This window comes from Mustela erminea, chromosome 1 (genome assembly GCF_009829155.1).
Source record: "Mustela erminea isolate mMusErm1 chromosome 1, mMusErm1.Pri, whole genome shotgun sequence".
Classification (NCBI taxonomy): domain Eukaryota; kingdom Metazoa; phylum Chordata; class Mammalia; order Carnivora; family Mustelidae; genus Mustela; species Mustela erminea.
This window is the reverse complement of record NC_045614.1, coordinates 75,556,790-75,578,000: the sequence shown is the minus strand read 5'-3', so window position 1 is coordinate 75,578,000 and position 21,211 is coordinate 75,556,790. Positions and strand designations below refer to the sequence as shown.

Sequence of the window (21,211 nt, the reverse complement as noted above, 5' to 3'; positions counted from 1 at the left end):
AAACTTTTGGCACTTGATTGGACATGTACAGGGATGAATGCGTTAGGGCAATGTAGCCCCATTTTTGAAATTAGTTGGAAAAGGAATAGCCTAAATAGCCCTCATTAACTTTTAGCAAAAATGTATGAAGCATTATTAGACATGCATTATTTTTCAGCATCCTTCTAGGCAAAGAGGCCCAGGAGTGCACAGGCCCTAGTCTTGCTGTCACAAAGGTCCCTTTTTAGGAAACAGAGAAGCTTGCAATTACCTAACTAAACATATGAATAAGTAAAAATAGGCAAACAAAAATATAGAGTGGTATTAGATGTTGCACAAAGACTCAGAATAGGTTGAAATGATAAAGAATAACCGAGTGGCTTTTTGAGTTGTAGAGTCAGCTGTGTCCTGAACTGGGAAGATGGGTTTTATCTGAGATCTGAATAAAAAGAGACGTAACTATGGATAGTTCAAGGTGAAGAGCGTTCCAGGGAAGGGACAATGTGAAGGTCCTGAGGTGGGAATGAGCCCGAATGTTCATCATATACACAGAGGGAAAGCCAGTGTTCCTGGAGCTTAGTTAGAAGAGAACAGAGGGAGACAGGTTAGAGAGAAAAGCAGAGACCAGAGTATGTAGCACTTTGTAATCCAGAGTAAGAAGTTTGTGTTTTATTTAAATACAATGGGCCATTGGAGTATTTTAAGCAAGAAATTATATGACACAATTTAATTGTTTTAGAATTAACTTGGGCTGCTGGGTGAAAAAAATCCTGGTAGAGGAACAAGAAGGAAATCTGGGAGTCAAATTAGATTTTATACACACACACACACACACACACACACACACACACACACACACACGCATGCATGTATCTATGTGATTACTTCTATAGAATGCAACTGAAGTTCTGCAGTAAGGGAAAGATTAACTTTTTCTTGTATATCCTTTGATCTATTTGATGTTCAAAATATGTGCAACTTGTTTTCATAATAAAAAGCAAGTTTCATGTGTTTGGCAATAAAACTTCCTTCAGTAACCAGTTCCATATTTAAAATGTCTCATTATCTTTTCCCTTCAGTCATTATTTGTCGAGCTAGATTATGACAAATTATAATTTAATGAAATACTCCAAATCATATTCTTATTGGCTTCAAGGTCATGTAAAGGTAGCTGATATTTATTGAGCTCTGAATATTTTCTAAGTTCTGCACTGGCCAACTTTATATGTGTTATATAGGTATGTATATTCAAAATAGCCCTAGGTGGTAGGTACTATTATTATCACCATTTCAAAGTTTAGTGAAGTGAAGCTCAGAAAAATTGAGAATCTTGCCCAGAGTTATGCAGCTAGTAGTGAGACCTGAGAGTCAAACCTTGGCTATTTAGCCTCTAACCAGTATTCTCATTCACTGTATTATAGTGTTCCTTCCATTGAGTCCCCATGTCTTTATTTACATGCTGAGGACAGTGATTATACCCCTGATAGAACTCTTTGCTATCATATAATTTAAATGTACATGTTACTCTTCAGAGAAGAACTTGTATGTGTTAAACACTCCATTTTAGTTTTAGGGGGAGGAATAAAGAATAGGTGTGGCCCTGTTTTGGAAACCACTGGAATCACTGCAGGAAGTCTAGCTACTTTTTGTGCTTTAAAATCCAGAAACAGAGGGACACCTGGGTGGCTCAGTCAGTTAAGCATCTGCCTTCAGCTTGGGTCACGATCTTGGAGTACAGGGATAGAGCCAGGCATCTGGGTCCCTTCTCAGCAGGGAGTCTGTTTCTCCCTCAGCCTCTCTCCCTGCTCCTGCTCTCTCTATTTCTCTCTCACTCTCTCTCTTTCTCAAATAAATACATAAAATCTTTAAAAAATATATATATAATCCAGAAACCTACTTTCTTTTGTCACACCACCATGAGTAAAGTGAGCCAGATGTGGAAAGTAGAAGCAAAAGACTAGAAAATTCTTTAAAAAAATTTGTCATGCCTGTTGTACTTCTGATTTAAAAGACACTCTAAGGATCAATGTTAAGGCCTACTTGACATTCTTCCATTATTCCTCCCATCCCTGATCAGATGGCTTTAAACTCTTGACTCTAAGAACAGGAACCATTTAACTCTTCTATCATCTTTTTTTTGTTTGTTTTAAAGATTTAATTTATCTATTTATTTGACGCACACGGGGGGGGGGGGGGGGGGGGGACACAAGCACGCAGACCAGCAGGCAGAGGGAAAGGGAGAAACAGGCTCCCACTGAGCAGAGAGCCTGACATGGGGCTCGAACCAAGGACTCTGGGATCATGACCCGAGCTGAAGGCAGACACTTAAATGACTTAGCCACCCAGGTGCCCCAACTCTTCTACCATCTTGAAAAAGGAGCTGTATCATCTGAAAATGAATCAGAGGTTCTGTACAGGGTCACTGAGAACTGGGTTATAGTGACAACATCCAGAAATGTTGAATCCCTCATACTTTTTACTTAGGTTCATATTGCAAGCCAAAGAACTAGACAGATACTTTGGGCTCCAAAAAGTGAGAGTAGATTCCATAGTAATGCAGTGTAAGGTCCAAAGAGGTTTTGTGGTAAAAACCACAGAAACATTTCTTGTCTGAATAAATTGCCAGTGATTTTCTTGAGTCATATAATTTAGTAGCCTTTAATGAAGCTATAAATGCTCAGCCTGCCTGGTGAAATTCTGGCCCTTTCCTCTGAGTTACTAGTTTGATTGAAGATTTCCAGGTCTCTAGCTGATTTCCTGGGGTTCAAGGGCGTCTGTCAGCCAATGTGATGTTTGCATAGTTAGTAGACGTGATTCAGGTAGCTCCCCTTCTGTTCCATTCCCTTGCTACTGAGGAATCCCGATACCCCATGAGTGCCTGGTTAGTTAACTTGAAATTAGCAGCCTGTTGAATTTCAGAATACAGTCTGGCTTCTCCCTGACCGAGGAGGGACATCCTCAGAGTCCCGTTGTACATCACTGTATTAGTTTCCTACGGCTGCTGTAACAAATGCCCACAAACTGAGGGGCTTAAAACAATACACATTTACTCTTTTACATTTCTAGAGGTTGGAAAGTTTGAAATGGGTTTCACTGAACTGAGCTCAAGGTGTCAAAGGAGCATCCAGTGGAAAATCTGTTTCTTGCCTTTTCTAGCTTCTGGAGCTACCTTCCTTGCATACTTTGGTTCATGGGCCCTTTCTCATCTTCAAGGCCAGAAGCAAAGCATCTTCAACTCTATTTCTGCTCTATCTTCACACGGTCTTCTCTGTAGTCACTTCTCCCTCTGCCTCTCATACTTATAAGGACACTTGTGGTTACATTTAAGAGCCCACCCACAAAATCCAGGATAATTTTCCCATCTGAAGATCCTTAACTTGATGACATCTGCGAAGTTCCTTTTGCCATATAACACCTACGGGTTCCTTGGATTAGGCTGTGGACATCCGAGTGGGTTATTTATTACTCAGCCCAGCACAATCATAATATCCAGTGACTGATGGCTACCTTCTGAGCCATTAGGTAATTATTTAGAGCTTCCTGAAATGGATGGACCTTCTCACTGAGGAACATAATGTGAGAGGTGTTCTTTGAGTGATAGAGGACTGAAATGGGTACCCTATCACAGTTCAGAATTCACATTCACTAACATGCTTCATTTTTCTGAGACCCACTGTTTTTCTCCTTCTAAAATGAGGTGATAACTATCCCCTTGATAATCATCCCAATACATATGTTAAAAGAAAATGTGAATACAAGGTTATTAAAACTCTACTAATGTTTAATCCACTGCACTAGCAAGTGAAGAAATCATGCAAATGAAGAAACTGTGTCCAGGCATCTAGGATGGTCTCTTAAATGTTGGATATAAAATGGTAAAATGTAATGTTCAAATATTCAAGTAATACAGTCATATATCTGATAATATAAGTCAAATATTGAATAGATCATACTCTTTTTATTATCTCAGGAAGTGAATGATATATCATGTAAATTTCTTATCTAGTGGTATTATTTGTAATCCATTTCATTCATAAAATCATTCTAATAATTTCCAGATAGTATATTGACTGGTGTGCTGGTTTTGATCATTCATTCAATACTTTTGTCAGCATTATTATTAAATGATAATTCTGTTTGCTCCCTGACTTGATGTGGGGAATTACATCACAATGCCCACCACTTCCTATGGATTGATAACCATTAAGCGATCACATTAGTCATAAAAGAAGGGGATTCATCGGTTGCCCTTTGTAATTGCTCTCTACTTTCCCTGCACCTGCTCCTCACTTGTACCTTTTTCATCTTACCTGAAATGATGTTATCATTTGTGTGATGTCAGGGAGATGCAGAGAGGGAGGCAGGGAAGTGGGAAAAGAGGAAAGTAGATGGCGATGATCTGATCTTCACTGTTGAGGCCAGGAGCCTGCATATTGTTTTCTTTTCCTCTAGTGAGGAAGCACAGTAGGCTTCCGTGGCCCCGCTGAGGCTAATCAGGAGACCACTTGTGCCAACCATGAGTCTGTGACCAGGAAGAGCCCAGTTCCTAATAGAGACAAAGGAGAAGGGGCTGAAGAAAAGAAGACATAAAGAGCATGAAAAAAATAGAAGTGTGCTGAGAGGTTGGTGCTGACTGGAGGTAGTGGAAGCTTCTAGACCCTGTCTCTTTTTCAATAAGAGAGCAGTCAGGCAAAGGAGGAAGAGTGTGGAGCTTGGCACAAGACAGAGGGTAGAGACGCAGGACCGTCTTGCTAGAGGACTCTCTGTGTTTATCCTTGTATAAGTTTCCCGGAGAGTCCCTCTCTGGAAACTTGTTTACAAAGCACAGGGCGGGCGCCTGGGTGGCTCAGTGGGTTAAAGCCTCTGCCTTCGGCTCAGGTCATGGTCCCAGGGTCCTGGGATCGAGCCCCGCATCCGGCTCTCTGCTCAGCGGGAAGCCTGCTTCCTCCTCCTCTCCCTCTCTCTCTGCCTGCCTCTCCACGAACTTGAGATCTCTGTCTCTTTCAAATAAATAAATAAATAAAATCTTAGGGGCGCCTGGGTGGCTCAGTGGATTAAAGCCTCTGCCTTCAGCTCGGGTCATGATCCCATGTTCCTGGGATCAAGCCCAGTATCGGGCTCTTTGCTCTGCAGGGAGCCTGCTTCCTCCTCTCTGCCTGCCTCTCTGCCTACTCGTGATCCCTGTCTGTCAAATAAATAAATAAAATCTTTAAAAAACAAAAAACAAAAACAAAGCACAGGGCCAGCTGCCTTCCTTTAGGAGTTAAGTTGTCAAACAAAACAAAGGTCTCAAAAACCTCTCAGAGAGGACTTTATCCCACAATGAAGGCATTTGCTGTCTATGCCCATGACAACTGTGTGTCCATGACGCCCAGTCACCTTGCTATCTGCTTCCTGAACCCAGACCCTACTTCTCCCCACAGAGAAGGACAGGCATTTCTTTTGGAAGCCTGAAGGAGACATTTGAAGAAGTGGGAAGTCTCATTTCTTCTAGATAAGGATATCTATGCTTCACTGGTACCTGTCAACTTTGGAAATAAATGGCAAGTTCTCCATAGCAGATTCCCAAGCTCTGTGTCCAATACCCATTCCACAAGGAGGTCTTAGAATCACAGTTTGCCTGCTTGTGGTTTCTGAAATGAAACACAAATGCTAGAATTTAGATTATTGATGATTTTGATTGGTTATTCCAATTATTTTTACTCTATTTACTAGCATGTACGGTGATGTTTCAGTACTTTGGCAACTGGTATGGCTGGATGCTAGCTTAATGATAGATCTATACAAATTTGGGGGCTATGGAAAATTTTTGAAGGAATACTGAAAATGGGCAGTTTTCAGTAAAATGATGACCAGATCTTTAGCTTCCATGAAGTCTCTATTGTAAACTGATTCCCTTGGTAGCTTACTAGGGTTCTAATTGCTAGGATCACTTTATATCCTGGTTTTCCTGGTTTATGCTTATTTCTTAGAATAGTTAATAGTGTCCCTTTTTATTGTCAAAAAATGTTCAACATTAGAGAATATATGGTATCTCTACCACATCCCTCTACAAAAGAAAGCATATTCCTTGCACATAAATCTTACTTTGGTCTATTGCCTCAGGGTGTGGAAACTTCCCAGGGGGGTGCCAACAAAGGAGATGCCCCATGTAATGATTAATCAGGCACCATAAACCATGGGGCTTCCAGACTTTCCCAGCTGTACATATATCTGTGTGCTAAGGCAGAAGAATACTGTATCCTGGTCTGGAACTTGCAACCACTACAATTATTTAAACGCAGAACCAAATTTTTAGATAACCTAGAAATGCGAAAGAGAGTACGTAATCTTTCAAAATTGTTCCAGGATCATGTGAACAGCATTTGAAGATCACTACTTGATCGTAATTTTTTTCCTAAACTTTTTCTTTTTTTTTTTTCATACCATGGAGCCCACTTACCGTGAAAGAAGCTGCTCATGGCTCAGAAATCTGGCTGCCCCAATTCTTGCCCAGATTCTCCAAAGGCCAAGAGATCATGTATCTAAGCACATCTTTATTTATTTATTTATTTATTTATTTATTTATTTTTAAGATTTTATTTATTTATTTGTCAGAGAGAGAGACACAAGGAAGGAGAGTGGCAGGCAGAGGGAGAGGAAGAAGTAGGCTCCCCACTGAGCAAGGAGCCCAATGTGGGGCTCAGTCACAGGACCATGGAATCATGACCTGAGCTGAAGGCAGACACTTAACAGACTGAGCCACCCAGATGCCTCTATCTCTGCACATCTGTGTCTCTTTCACATTATATCAATTCTAAGACTGTCACCCCCCTTCACCCCACCACACACATACACTCTCTCCTCTAAGACTAAATAGACAAAGCAGATAACATTACGATTGTTGAAGTCGGGTAAAGAACATTATCACTTGGGTTTCTTTTGCTGCAGAAAACAAAGTATCTAACTACTAACAATGGCTTCCAAAAGATAGATGAAAATTAACCATCTTAATAAAAAGTCTAGGGTAGAGGTGCAAAATTTATATTTGCCAATATGGCTGCAGTACTACCACCCTTTCCACCCATCGTTTCTGCAGTTTGACGTTGCCATTCTTCCACCTTCCTCTTCCGTCTGCCTAATCTTTGTGACTCACTTCACAAAGTGGTGGAAGTGGTGCTGTATGACTTCCAGATCAAGGTCAGAAAAGGTCATGTAGCTTCTAGCTGGCTTTTTTGAGAGCCCCAGCTGCCATGTGGTGGGGAAAACCAACCAGTGGAGTGGACAGGCTATGTGCAGGTGCTCTGGGCTCAGCTTTCAAGTCTTCTCAGCCCACACGCCTGATTTGTGGGTGAAGAAGCCTCCAGAGGACTCCACTTTCCAGCTGCTTGAGTTATTTCAAGCTATCTGTGTTTCCCCAGCTAATGCCTGGGACATGGGAGAAGAAAAGCAAACTGTTCCCACTGTGTTCTCTCTGAACTCCTGAGTCTCAGAAGCATGAGCATAGGACACGGTTGTGGTGTTAAGTCACTAAACCCAGGGTAGTTTCTTACTCAGCAGTGGTAACTAGAATAACAGATATTTCCAAGGTTGATGCTGCTACAGATCAGCATTCTCCAGAAGATAGGTCCTTTCTATCTTTCCTCTCTATAAAGTAGGAAAATGATAAGCTACTTCCTGAGGTCATTGTGAAAAGTTAATGAGATAATACACATAAAGCTGTTTCACACAAGTTTATCCTTTATAAATCACTTAATAGATAGAAGCTATGTTGGGAAAGAAATCAATTTTAATTTGGATCATGAGAGAAGGCTTACAGAATTCCAATTTGCACTATTTGGATGGCACCTTTTTTTGAAGACCTTGCGACTCAAGTTTCAAATAGTTGAGAGCCCCTCAGGTACATGAAGACATTTGTGTCTGGCTAGAAATTTCAGCTTTTCTCCATACGCTGCTGTTGACATCCTTGCTCTAGTAGACCGAGACTGGAAGTCATTATAAGCTTGCCCAGAGTTGGTCATTTCTAGTGAGGTCTAAGACTGCATGTTTGTTTCATGTGGTTTTCTCCTTAAAGACAATGTTTTCCACGTATAAAGGAGAATACTGTGCTGCTTCTCTCCTCTCACCTTTATTTTTTTCACATGGTTTGAAGAGCTGGAGTTTCCTCTGGCACATTTCATGCCCTTTATTTGGTTCCTAGCCACAATGGTTTCCTTTCCTGTTTTCTTCCTTCCTCCCTCGCTCCCTTCTTTCCTTCTTTTTTCTCTCCTACCTTTTAAAGATTTTATTTATTTGAAAGAGAGCATGCACAAGCTGGGGGAGGGGCAGAACGAGAAGGAGAAGCAGTCTCCCCTCCCAGCAAGCTCCCCACCAACCAGAGCACCCCCATGGGGCTCAATCCCAGGACCCTGGGATCATGACCTGAGCCAAAGACAGATGCTTAACCGACTGAGCCACCCAGGCAACCCCCTTTCCTGTTTTCTGATAGTCCCTTGTCTCGTCTTAATAATGCATGGCTTGACACTGCTTAATTCTGAATATCCAAAACAGATGTTTTGGGAAATGAATTCAGCCATCCATCCAGCTTAGTCCACATCTTCTGCGCTGAAGCTTGGATTTTCTGAGACCTCCTTGGAGTTCCAGGCAGGATCTCCTGCTGCTCAGTCCTAAATCTGACAGCTCTTGGTTTTGTATGTTTGATTTTTAAAAACTCCCTTGATAATTTTTTTAAAAAACAACATTAAAATTGGCTAAATGCACCACAACATTTAATTTTAAAATCATCAATAAATTTTAAAATCATTAATAAAATATTAAAGAAATTAACTATTTTCAAAGACTTTAGTGGGTCACATGATGTCTTCCACAATTTGGTTATGACCACTGGGGTGAGATTAAACTCCCTTTATATAAGGAATCTGATACATGAGAATTTAAAGATGGGGGGAAGTGGCATTGTTGTTATAAAAGGCATACAAGACGGAAAGGTTTTGGTTTACTGTGCTATTCCAAATGCTAACGCTGACATAAATTAACAGATTTGTCTGTTATCTGTCATCTATGTGAGTGAGGTCTCCTAAACATAAACCTATTAAGTCACTGGGAGGGGGGGAAAAAAAAAAAAGAAGCAAAATATACTTCCTTGTAATGAATCCTTTTGGAAATGAAAAAATAAATAATTTTAAGCTGAGAAACAAGAATGCTTCCAAAGAGCTCCCCTCACTCTGTGAGGGAAGGCAAACTTAAAAAAAAAAATTATTTATTTGAGAGAGAGAAGAGAGAAAGACGGTGGGAGTGAGGGCAGGGGAGGATAGGGAGAGAATCTCAAGCCAACTTCCCACTAAACAGGGAGCCTGGCATGGGCTTTGATCTCAAGACCCTGAAATCATGACCTGAGGCAAAACTAAGACTCAGAGGCTTAACTGATGGAGCCACCCAGATGCCCTAGAAAGGCAGGTGTTTTTTTTTTTTGTTTTTTTTTTAAAGACGATATTTATTTATTTGAGATAGACAGAGATGGCATATGAGCAGCGGGGAGGGGGGCGGCAGCAGAGGGAGAGGGAGAAGCACACTCCCCACTGAGCACGGAGCCTGAACTAAGAGATTGATCCTAGGACTCAGGGATCATGGCCTGAGCCAAAGGCAGACAGACACCCAACAAACAGACTGAGCCACCCAGGGCCCAAGGAAGGACGGTTTTATCAATCAATTTTTTTTTTTTAAGATAAATTTATTTATTTATTTATTTATTTATTTATTTATTTATTTGACAGAGAGAGAGAGAGATCACAAGCAGGCAGAGCAGCAGGCAGAGAGAGGGGAAGCAGGCTTCCCACTGAGCAGAGAGCCCTATGCGGGGCTCGATCCCAGGACCCTGAGATCATGATCCGAGCCGAAGGCAGGGGCTTAACCCACTGAGCGACCCAGGTGCCCCTTATCAATCAATTTTATGAAGGAACTTTTGATGGCTGTCTCTTAAGGTCAAGTTTTGCAGGGTCTGTAGGCAGTGAACTTGAATGACATCAGTGTTCCCCCTGGTCTCTATAATTGTTCCTGTGCAAAGACCCATTAAGGCTGGATCTTTCCTATTCAATTAGAAAATTAGTGTGCCTTCTTTTGGGATTAACACTGAAACTTCTCAAATAAACATTAAAGTGGAAATTCCAGGGTCCTCCTTTCCTTGCCTCAGAGGAGAGTCGTTTATCCTTCCAGAGGCTCTTTGGTTGCCGATGCCCATCCCCCTTCAGTAGCTCTTCAAACTGAGCTGTGTATTTAAATACAAATAATAGAGCAATAATAGCAACATTATAACAAATATGCACCTTTAAATCCGACAGGTGGCTTCAGAAACAGAACTTTACAGTTACGTTTGTGGCTCCCCCATGGCCTTTGAATGCATCTCCTTCCTAACACCCTCAGAGAACCATAATCCAGGCTCTCATTTTAAGCATTTCCTTGCATTTCTTCATAGCTTTACTATATGCCCGTACTTAAACATCATCAAAATGAAAAACATACGATATGTATTTTGCAAATCTGTATTTCGTTTTTGTTCAACATTATGTTTTTGAGATGTATCCATTATAATGTGATTAGCTAGAGTTCATCCAGTTTTCCTGTTGTATTATATAATTGTTTGAACGTACCACAGTTGATTTATCCAATTTAATGTCGGTGACTGTATGGGTCGTTTCTTGTTTTTATTACAATGAGCAATGCTGCGGAGTTCCTGACACCTGGTGCACATGTTGCTTATGCCCAGGAGTGGAATCGCTGGGTAGTAGGGTGTGGTGTATTCAAACTGCTTAGGCAATGCCAGATCATGGTTGTACCCCAATTTACGGTTAGGCAAAAGTCTCTCTTATTTGATCTTCTGTGAAATGCCTGCAATATATTATCTTCATGTCTCTGTTAAGATATTTGTCTTTTTCCTTCTTATTTGTAGAAATATTATATTCAGCTGGAGAATAATTTTTGACTTCTCTGTATATAGCAAGTATTTTCTTTCAGTTTATTTTTTCTTTTTAAGATTTTCTTTATTTATTTGAGAGACAGAGCATACATGAGCAGGAGGAGGAGCAGAGGGAGCAGCAGGCTCCCCGCTGAGCGAGGAGACCAACTTGGGGCTTGATCCCAGGACTCTGAGATCATGACCTGAGCCAAAGGCAAACGATTAACCTACTGAGCTACCTGGGTCCCCCTCAATTTTATTTCACTTTTTATGATTTCTTTTGATGAGAAATATTTTTTTTAACTTCCAATATAATATACAGTGTTATATTAGTTTTAGGTGTACAATATAGTGATTCAACACATAATTCTACACATAATTCAGTGCTCAGTATAATAAATGTGTCCTCTTAATCCCCTTCACTTATTTAACACCCCCCCTACCAACTTCCCTGTGATAACCATTAGTTCTGTTTCATGTTCTCTATAGTCTGGTTTTTTTTTTTTGGGGGGGGGTTGTCTCTTTTTTCTTCATTTGTTTTGTTTCTTAAATTCCACAAATGAGTGAAATCATATAGTATTTGTCTTTCTCTGACTGACTTATTTTATTTAGCATAATACCCTCTGGGTCCACCCATGTTGCTGCAAATGGCAAGATTTCATTCTTTTCTATGGCTGAATAAGATTCCATTGTGTGTGTGTATGCATGTACACACTACATCTTCTTTATTCATTTATTGATGGACACTTTGGTTGTTTCCATAATTTGGCTATTGTAAATAATGCTGCAATAAATATAGGGATACATATATTTTTTCAAATTGTGTTTTCATATCTTTAAATAAATACCCAGTAGTAGAAATACTGTATCATATGTTAATTCTATTTTTAATTTTTTGAGGAACCTCCATACTGTTTTCCACAGTGGCTATACCAGTTAGTATTCTCATCAACAGTGCACGAGGGTTTCTTTTCGGCTATATCCTCCCCAACACTTGTTATTTCTTGTATTTTTTATTTTAACCATTCTGACAGGTACAAGGTCTATCTCTTTTTGGTTCTGATTTGCATTTCCCTGATGACTAGTCATGTTGAGCATCTTTGCATGTTTCTGCTGGCCATCTGTAGGCCTTCTTTGGAGAAATGGTCTGGATGAACAATATCTTAATTGGAGTGTAGCAAAATTATCAGTTTTCTTAATGGGTAATGTTTTTTGTGTGTTGAGAAATTCTTTTTTTACCACAAGGCTGTGACGTTACCGGAAGGATGATGGCTGTGTCTCCTCTCTCTATGCCTCTCTTGGACACCCAGAACAAAGAAGACATTCTTTTTTCCTTTTTCTAAGAGACTTGCTCTCAATAATCCTTTTAAGATTTTTGTATCGGGAATTTGGTGGATGATTAAGAGGGGTTATACATTCAGTGCAGGGTATTGTCATATATCCTACTCTATCTTCTTGTTTTTCTCTTCCTTCTCTGCATGACCTATGGAGCCACCAAGAAGTTCTCAGGGAAATAATAATGCTACATTTACTCAGGTCCCTTTAGGACTTCAGATTCCACCCCAGACAAGTGAATCAAGGAATTTCTTTGGAAGAAATACAATGTTACCTTGAAAGAATTCAATCTAGGCCAAAATAGTTCTTAACAGACATGGAGACCTGTTATGCTCACTATTCTGGAACTTCTTCTTTTTCTCACTTAGCAATGTATCCTGAGCATCCTGTCCTTGCTAGAAAGATAGAAATCCATCTTCCTTTTAATTGTTGCATAAAATATAATAATGTGGCTTTATAATGAAGAATGTAAATCTTCTCTTATTAGGGACCATGAGATGGTCTCCAATTGTTCTTTATTATCACAATAGAGTAAATATATATACTGTGTGTGTGTGTGTATCTTTATGTATTGTGAGATTTTTTTTTAGTACTGTTCAGAGAAATACAATTTCTTTGACTAATGATATTTTCATTTGAAATTTTTACAGTAGTTTCAAGGTTATATACATATATACATACAAGGCTGCCAATGTTCATAAAGATATGTTTTACCATAGTGTAGTCTGTCTTGGATACTATCAGTCAATCAGACTTTTATTAACCTGGGTGAAAATGGTATGCTATTGTTTTAATTTGTGTTTCTCTCATCACTGCAGAAGCCAACAGTCTTTTCAAGTATTTATCAACCATTTATATATATTTTTTAAAGGATTTAGCTCCTTCCTTGAATAAAAGTAGAATGAAAATATAAAGTAGTGTACCTAAAGAAAGGTTTGCCATTTTACTGCATTGTATTTCATCATAAAGCAATAGAATTATATTCAAATCACTGCAAATTGGGGTTTTTTTGTGTCTATTTTTATTTAACCTAAAAATCAAAAACATAACCATGCTAAAAATGAACAGATTTGTCTGGGTTTGTTGCTTGAAATCGTTTTAGTTTTGGTGTTTTATAGTCAGAAGAGACTTCCAAAACACTTTACCCAGTGTTCTATTTTCTGATCCATTACATGTTAGACATTTTCAAATCAACAGATGTAAACGAAGCAAAATAGAACACCAGAAAATGCTGATTAGTTTATGACTGCAAAGCTCTTTTAACAGGTGTCATACATTCAGAATTCTAATCCCGACTCTGTGGCATAAGCTTTTAGTAAAAATATTTTTAAATGTTAGTGACAGAAAATAACAAAAGCATAAGTGAAACCCAGGCACGTTACCGAGTTCAGAATAAGAGGGGATGCTTGGGATCTTTCATGGGTGCCTCAACACTTCTCGTAGGATTCTATTTCCGACCCGGACTGATGGGGGCACAGGCATTGGCACACAGGCTTTATACGTTCTCATGATAAAATATTCCTTAAAAATTAAAATCTCGGTACTTGCCTTTTTCGGATTCTACAGTGGCACGTAAAAAAGGATAACTACTCTAAAGCTTAACGATGGCATCTGAGGTGTTCAGATGCCAGGATGGTTGGCAGTGATTCTGCACAGGGATTGCACAGCCAGTTCACCCGCTCGGAGTGGCCTGGACGCCTGTGCTCAGTCCGCAGAGCCAAATGCTCCGCTGAGCGCCATTGCTAGTATTCTTTTAGTTCACAGGGTACTACGAATAATACAAGTTCTTAAAGGCATCTGCAGAAAAGGCTAAAGAAACAGAGATGGTACTTGACTCAACAAATGGGTTCAAAACCACTGTTATAAAAAAACACTCTTTTTTTTAACGGAACCAACTGTTCTCCTTGATTATTAGTTTGCCTGACGATAATATAGACCGAAAGCTCACAATTTACACTTCTAATTTTTTTAAGTTTATTTATTTATTTTAAAAAGATTATTTATTTATTTGACACAGAGAGAGAAAGCACAAGTATGGGGAGTAGCAGAGGGAGAGGGAGAAGCAGGTTCCCTGATCAGCAGGGAGACAGACAGGGGGCTCAGTCCCAGGACCCCGGGCTCATGACCTGAGCTGAAGGCAGCTGCTTAGCTGACTGAGCCACCCAGGCACCCATAAGATTTTATTTATTTGATAGAGAGAAAACAGGAGCAGCAGAGGGAGAGGGAAAAGCAGGATGCAGAGCTCCATCTCAGGACTGTAGAATCATGACATGAGCCAGAGACAGTCATTTAACCAGCTGAGCCACCCAGGCACCCCATTATTCTAAAATTGAGATGTTGAGTCCCTTAAATCTCCCAAAAGTTGTTATCAAGGCCTAAGGGTAAATGGGATGAACTTCATGTGATCACGTGTTTGGACATCTGGCTTAAATTGAAAGATAATATATTGGATTGCCTAATTGGCTTAGTGGGTTAAGCATGTGCTTTTGGCTCAGGTCATGATCCCAGAGTCCTGGGATGGAGCCTTACACCAGGCTTCCTGCTCAGCAGGGAGTCTGCTTCTTCCTCTCCCTCAGTGCTCTCTCTCTCTCTCAAATAAATAAATAAAATCTTTAAAAAAAAAGAAAAAAGAAAGGTAGGGTCTCCTGGGTGGCTCAGTTGGTTAAGCGTCTGCTTCAGTTCAGGTCATGATCCCAGGTCCTGGGATTGAGCCCCACATCAGGATCCCCGCTCAGCGGGGAGTCTGCTTCTCCCTTTCCCTCTGCCTTCAGCTCCCCCTCCTTGTGCACTCCCTCCCTCTCTCTCTCTCTGTCAAATAAATAAATAAATAATCTTAAAAAAAAGAAAAGGTAATATATTAAAGACTAATAGTTGTCAATTTTGGGATTTAATAATTAAGATGCATAGGAATATTTTGTGAAGATTTCTCTTCAGCATGGGGAGTGCTGTCCTGTTTAAACAAATATAACTTTTTGTTGGCAGAGCTTCTTCCTGACAGACATGCATTAAAACGTAACCTTGTACAGGGTGCGGGAGGGTTCCTACTTAATGGCACACACAGGGACCTGACATTGGCTTTGCTGTCGCTCTCAGATATCAGAGCAGAGGGGTCCCCTTAAGCAGCACCGCATTGGTGTAGCATTCAGCATGCTATCATAGCGGTTAACATTTATGGCACAATTCATTTAGGGTTTTATGAGTCCTTCATATTCCCTTTATGATCCCAAACAGGAAATGTCAGTGCAGGGAATGAGTAACACTGTACACCAAAATCACTTTATTTTCTTTTTTATGTTAATATTCACTAAACCCCTAAGCCCAGGAGGTGTAGTTTCCTCAACCTCTAACAATGTGTACCCCTCAGAGAGCTCTGAGCATCATCTGGATAGAATTGCTTCCCACAGAGAGTGATTTCTTCTTTGACCCACTTTGAACGAATATAGTTTAGGGAAAAAGACTTGATATAAGATGGGACATAATGCCACCAATTTAATTATTTTGCTTATTTAACTAATTCCTATTACATATTTATCGAGTACCTACAGTCTTAGCCTAGGCAGCTATAATAAAATACCACAGACTGGTTTTAACAACAGAAATTTATTTCTCACAGTTCAGGAGGCTGGAAGTCTGAGACCGGTGTGCAGCCTGATTGGGTTCTAGTGACAGCCGTCTTCCTGGCTTGCAGACAGCCAACTACTGTGTGCTCAGATGGCCTTTTCCTCAGTGCCTGCTCAGGAAGGGAAAGAAAGATGTGGGGGAGGGAGGTGGACACCTCTCTTCCTCTTTGTATAAGGACATGAATTCCATCATAAGGGTCCTACCCTCATGTTTTTATTACCTAATTATTTACCTAAATCCCCATCTCCAAATATCATCACTTTGGAGGCTAGGGATTTAACATAAGAATTTTTGAGGGGACACAGACATTCTGCTCCTAACATCTACTATGTGTCAGGCAGTTTTTCAGGTCCTGGAGTATGTTTGCTTAGGTATTCATATGTCTGGTTACCTTAACAAATACCCAACTTTCAGAGGCTAAAGAACATAGAAACATTCCTTAATCATGTGAAGATTTTCCATGTTGATTAGCATGCTAGTTTCATTACACCTCCCAACTTTGTGATCCCTTGGAATTGTGGAGTCATCTCGAGGACCCTCTTCATCCAATCTGCAAAGATAGGAGAGAGACTAGAGAATTGCAATTGGCAAGTCTTTGCAGATCCAGCCTTGAAGGGGCACACATCACTGCCCACACATTCCATTCTCTGGGACTCAGCCATGTGGTCATGCTCATTGCAAGGAATGCTGGGAAACATGGCCATGTTTCTTGGAAAAGAGACAGAATGTTTGGTGAGCATGAAGCCAGTCTTTGCCAAGTGTACTACAATATTAGGCAAGACAGTGAGGTCGCCACTTACATGCGGCATCAATTCTGCTATAGAATGATAGGCAGTAGGCATGAAAATGGATAGATACATAAAAATTAGACAGTGGTGGGTCCAGTAGGGAAAACAACAAAGGTAGTTGTGATTCGGGATGAACATCAGAGGGAAGGGAGCTCCTCTAAGGAACAGGATGGGAGAAAGAATCTCTTTTGAGACAAAATTCCATCTGAGACCTGAAAGAAGTGAAAGAGTTAGCCAAGCCTGAAGGGCTCAGTCAGTTAAGCATCTGCCTTCAGCTTAGGTCATGATCCTGGGGTCCTGGGATTGAGTCTGGAGTCAGGCTCCCTGCTCAGAGGGGATTCTGCTTCTCCCTCTGCCTGCTGCTCCCCCTGCTTGTGCTCTCTCTCTCTCTTTCTCTGATAAATAAATAAAAATAAAATATTATAAAATATTATGCCTAGGAATAACCAAAGAAGCAAAGAATCTGTACTCAGAAAACTATAAAGTTCTCATGAAAGAAATTGAGGAAGACACAAAGAAATGGGGAAAAAAAATGTTTCATGCTCATGGATTGGAAGAACAAATACTGTGAAAATGTTTATGCTACCTAAAGCAATCTACACATTTAATGCAATCCTTATCAAAATACCATCAATTTTTTTCAAAGAAATGGAACAAATAATCCTAAAATTTATTTGGAACCAGAAAAGACCCTAAATAGCCAGAGAAATGCTGAAAAAGAAAACCAAAATTTGTGGCATCACAATTCCAGACTTCAAGTTCTGTTACAAAGCTGTCATCATCAAAACAGTATGGGACTAGCATAAAAACAGACACATAGACCAGTGGAACAGAATAAAGAGTCCAGAAATGGACCCTTAACTCTATGCTCAACTAATATTCGACAAAGCAGGAAAAAATGTCCAATGAGAAGAAGACAACCTCTCCAACAAATGGTGTTGGGAAAACTGGACATCCACATGCAGAAAAATGAAACTGGACCATTTCCTTATACCACACACAAAAATAGACTCAAAATGGATGAAAGACCTCAAGTGAGATAGGAATCCATCAAAATCCTTGAGGAGAACACAGGCAGCAAACTCTTCAACCTCAGCTGCAGCAACTTCTTCCTAGGAACATCGCCAAAGGCAAGGGAAGCAAGGGCAAAAATGAACTATGGGGACTTTATAAGGATGAAAAGCTTTTGGACAGCAAAGGAGACAGTCAACAAAACTAAAAGACAACTGACAGAATGGGAGAAGATATTCACAAATGACATATCAGATGAAGGGATAGTATCCAAAATCTAGAAAGAAGTTATCAAACTCAACACCCTAAGAACAAATCATCCAATCAAGAAATGTGCAGAGGACATGAACAGACATTTCTGCCTCAAAGACATCCAGATGGCCAACCGACACATGAAAAAGTGTTCAGTGTTACTTGGCATCAGGAAAATGCAAATCAAAGCCACAGTAAGATACAACCTCACACCAGTCATAATGGCTAAAATTAACAAGTCAGGAAATGACAGATGCTGGTGAGGTTGCAGAAAAAGGGGATCCTTCCTACACTGTTGGTGGGAGTGCAAGCTGGTGCAGCCACTCTGGAAAACAGTATGGAGGTTTCTCAAACAGCAGAATACTATGCAGCCATCAAAAGAAATGAAATCTTGCCATTCGCAACAATGTGGATGGAACTAAAGGGTATTACACTGAGTGAAATAAGTCAATTAGAGAAAGACAATTATCATATGATTTCTCTGACATGAGGAATTTGAGAGGCAGGGTGAGGGTTTTAGGGGGTAGGGAAGGAAAAAATGAAACAAGATGGAATTGGGAGGGAGACAAACCATAAAAGACTCTTAATCTCACAAAACAAACTGAGGGCTGCTGGGGGTTGGGGGCATAGGGATAGGGAGGCTGGATTATGGACATTGGGGAGGGTATGTGCTATGTTGAGTGCTTTTAAATGTGTAAGCCTGATGATTCATAGACCTGTACTCATGGTGCAAATAACATATTATATGTTAATTTTAAAAATAAATAAATAAAAAATAAAATCTTAAAAAATGATGAGTCTGGTGGAAGTTTATTGACTGAGATTGGGAGTGCGGTGTGTAAAGAGAGGGGAAACAGGGTCGCTTGGGTGGCTCAGTCAGTTAAGCATCTGTGTTCAGCTCAGGTCATGGTCCCAGGGTCCTGGGATCAACAGGGACCCACATCGGGGTCCCCACTCAGGGAAGAGCCTGCTTCTCCCTACTGCTCTGCCTGCTTGTGCTCTGTATCTCTCTGTTAAATAAATAAATAAAATCTAAAAAAAAAAAAAAAAGGAGAGGGGAAAAGTGAAACACCTCAGGTAGAGCCTGGAGGTCTTCCCTGATTCAATATACAGCAGTTTGAGCTAAGCATTTTGGTTACATTATCTCATTTAACCTTTTAACAAATCGGGGAAATAGATATGGTTGTTCTCCCTAAAAGAAATAAAGAAATGAAGTCTCAGGGAGTTCAGCTAACTCCTGCAGGATCACATAGCTGTTGAAGAAGAGTCAGATTTACATGTAATTCTGACTCCCAAATCCATGCTTTTAACCAAGTTCTTAGTTGATACCAAGAACATATCTTCTACTACATGCATGAAATGGTGGTAAAGGATGCGGTCTGCCATCTTAAAATTTCTGACAACTCAAAACCATTGAGACTGTCCCAAAGCCAATGTGTATTTCACAAAGAGACCTTTAAGTATTCTGCATTTTTTTTACGTTTTCTGCAATAAACATGCTTTGCTCTTGTGTTATGAATTTGTCATAGTTATCATTGTCAATTGTGAAATTATTGTGATATAAGGAACCTTGTGAAAATTAATGCAAATCATTTTCTACAGAAATACTGCTGTCCAATAATCCACTCTCCTGAAATGTACAGCAACCTGATTCCAAATTTGAACTCATGGGGTTATCCGAGGCACCTGTTGGTTACCAATGCCTTTCTTCTCCTACCATCGAGACTGCTGTTTTTAGAGTTTGTATTTGTTCATAGTGGTCCTAACTTCATTCCCATCTCTGCTTTTTTTATTTAAGCATCTAACTTTCTTGAAGTTAAGCTATGTCATTTGGAACTTATTCTGAAGCATAGATTAATAGGTGAAATCACTGTCAGGCTATGTTTCCCTGAAAACCGAGACCACTGGAAATCCTCAACCAATTAAGGATGAAAGATAGCATAGAATCCTATTCTAACCCTATCATTCAGTTTTCCTTCGGTGCCTTCCTTTTCCTTTCATTTTCTTTTTTTACTCATGGCACCTTTTGTCTGTCTAAACAGGACAGAGATAAGCTCACTCTTGAGCCCTGCAGTATAAAAGTAATTCCACATGGGGCATGTACGTTGGGGAAGAGTCATGCACTGATTTATTTTCCATAAATGATGTGGGATTACCAGAGACAAGGAACCCTTGCTGTGTGTGGAAAATTTCTACTTTGGAAACTCAGTTGGTAAAAATTTTGAGATTGTCATATGACATATACATCTCAGGATAGAAAGTCTTTTATTCCTCCTTATTCTACTAATGCATGGAAAAATCAAAAGATTAAGAAAAAAGTTTATTTTTTCTTTAAGGATAGGGAAAACTGTAATTATTTTCATGGGAGAGGATACAGATATGTATACTCCACATGACTGAAAGAAGTTGAGTCACGTTTTAAGAAGAAAACTAAAGGCATTAAGACCAGGTACTGTCTACTGATAAACCACTGTCCCCTCTATATCATCCTCCTTTCTTATTGTCTCTTGTAAGGTTGACACTATACAAAGGGCAGAGAATATAGTGTCAGAAGACTTAAATTTGTGCCTTGTCATTTATTTGCTTGCTGACTCTGGGCAAATCATTTGTAAATTTTGACTTGGTATCCTTGTCTGCAAAGTATGATAATGCAGATAAAATCACTTAGTGAATATTCACTACTATATCATTGGGAAAATGCTAATACCATTAGAATTGAATTTTTATGATTCAGTCATACCTGACTGGCTATTGAGTTTCTTTCATTCTTTTTGTAAAATCCCTTTCTGTTCTGAGCTCTCCATCATACCTGGACCGTCCTAGCTTCTAAGCTGTCTCTCATTTTGCATTATTCCAAGTTTTCCCTGTAATTCTTCTAGAATCAAGGGGGCATTTTACAGTGTAGACAGAATCATAGATACATTCATTCATGCATTCTTGCCTCAAGAAGCTACTCTCATCCCTCCTTCCATCTCTATCATTACTCTTCCATTCTTCCCAGTCCTGTTCATCCCCTCTGTTTCCATCTTCCAGGCAATGTATTCTTACTATTTCAGATTTAGATTCATTATAGCAAGAGCTGAGATCAATTCCTGATGTCCGTTCCAATGAGGAAAATGGAGGAGAGGTGTGTTCAGCCCTTTGTTTTAGTCATAGAGGTTCAACTTCATGAATTACCCAAAACCTTATTAAATTAAAAAGTTGGAGAAATTCATTTAAAAAAGAAAATACCCCCCCCCCAAATCAGAGCACCGTCTAACAGATAATCACATCATGAAGGTCAAAAGCCTCAGCT

General features: G+C 39.9%; 1 protein-coding gene across 1 annotated transcript in view; it reads left to right on the top strand.

Annotated features, from left to right (window-relative positions):
* LOC116599791 (circumsporozoite protein-like) overlaps positions 1-8,597 on the top strand; it is a 530,848-nt gene extending 522,251 nt beyond the window's left edge. Inside the window, exon 5 of the mRNA XM_032359768.1 lies at positions 8,509-8,597. Coding sequence (XP_032215659.1) covers positions 8,509-8,547 — 39 coding nt within the window. The 3' untranslated portion in view covers positions 8,548-8,597. The remainder of the gene's footprint in view (positions 1-8,508) is intronic.
* The last annotated feature ends 12,614 nt before the right edge of the window (positions 8,598-21,211 follow it).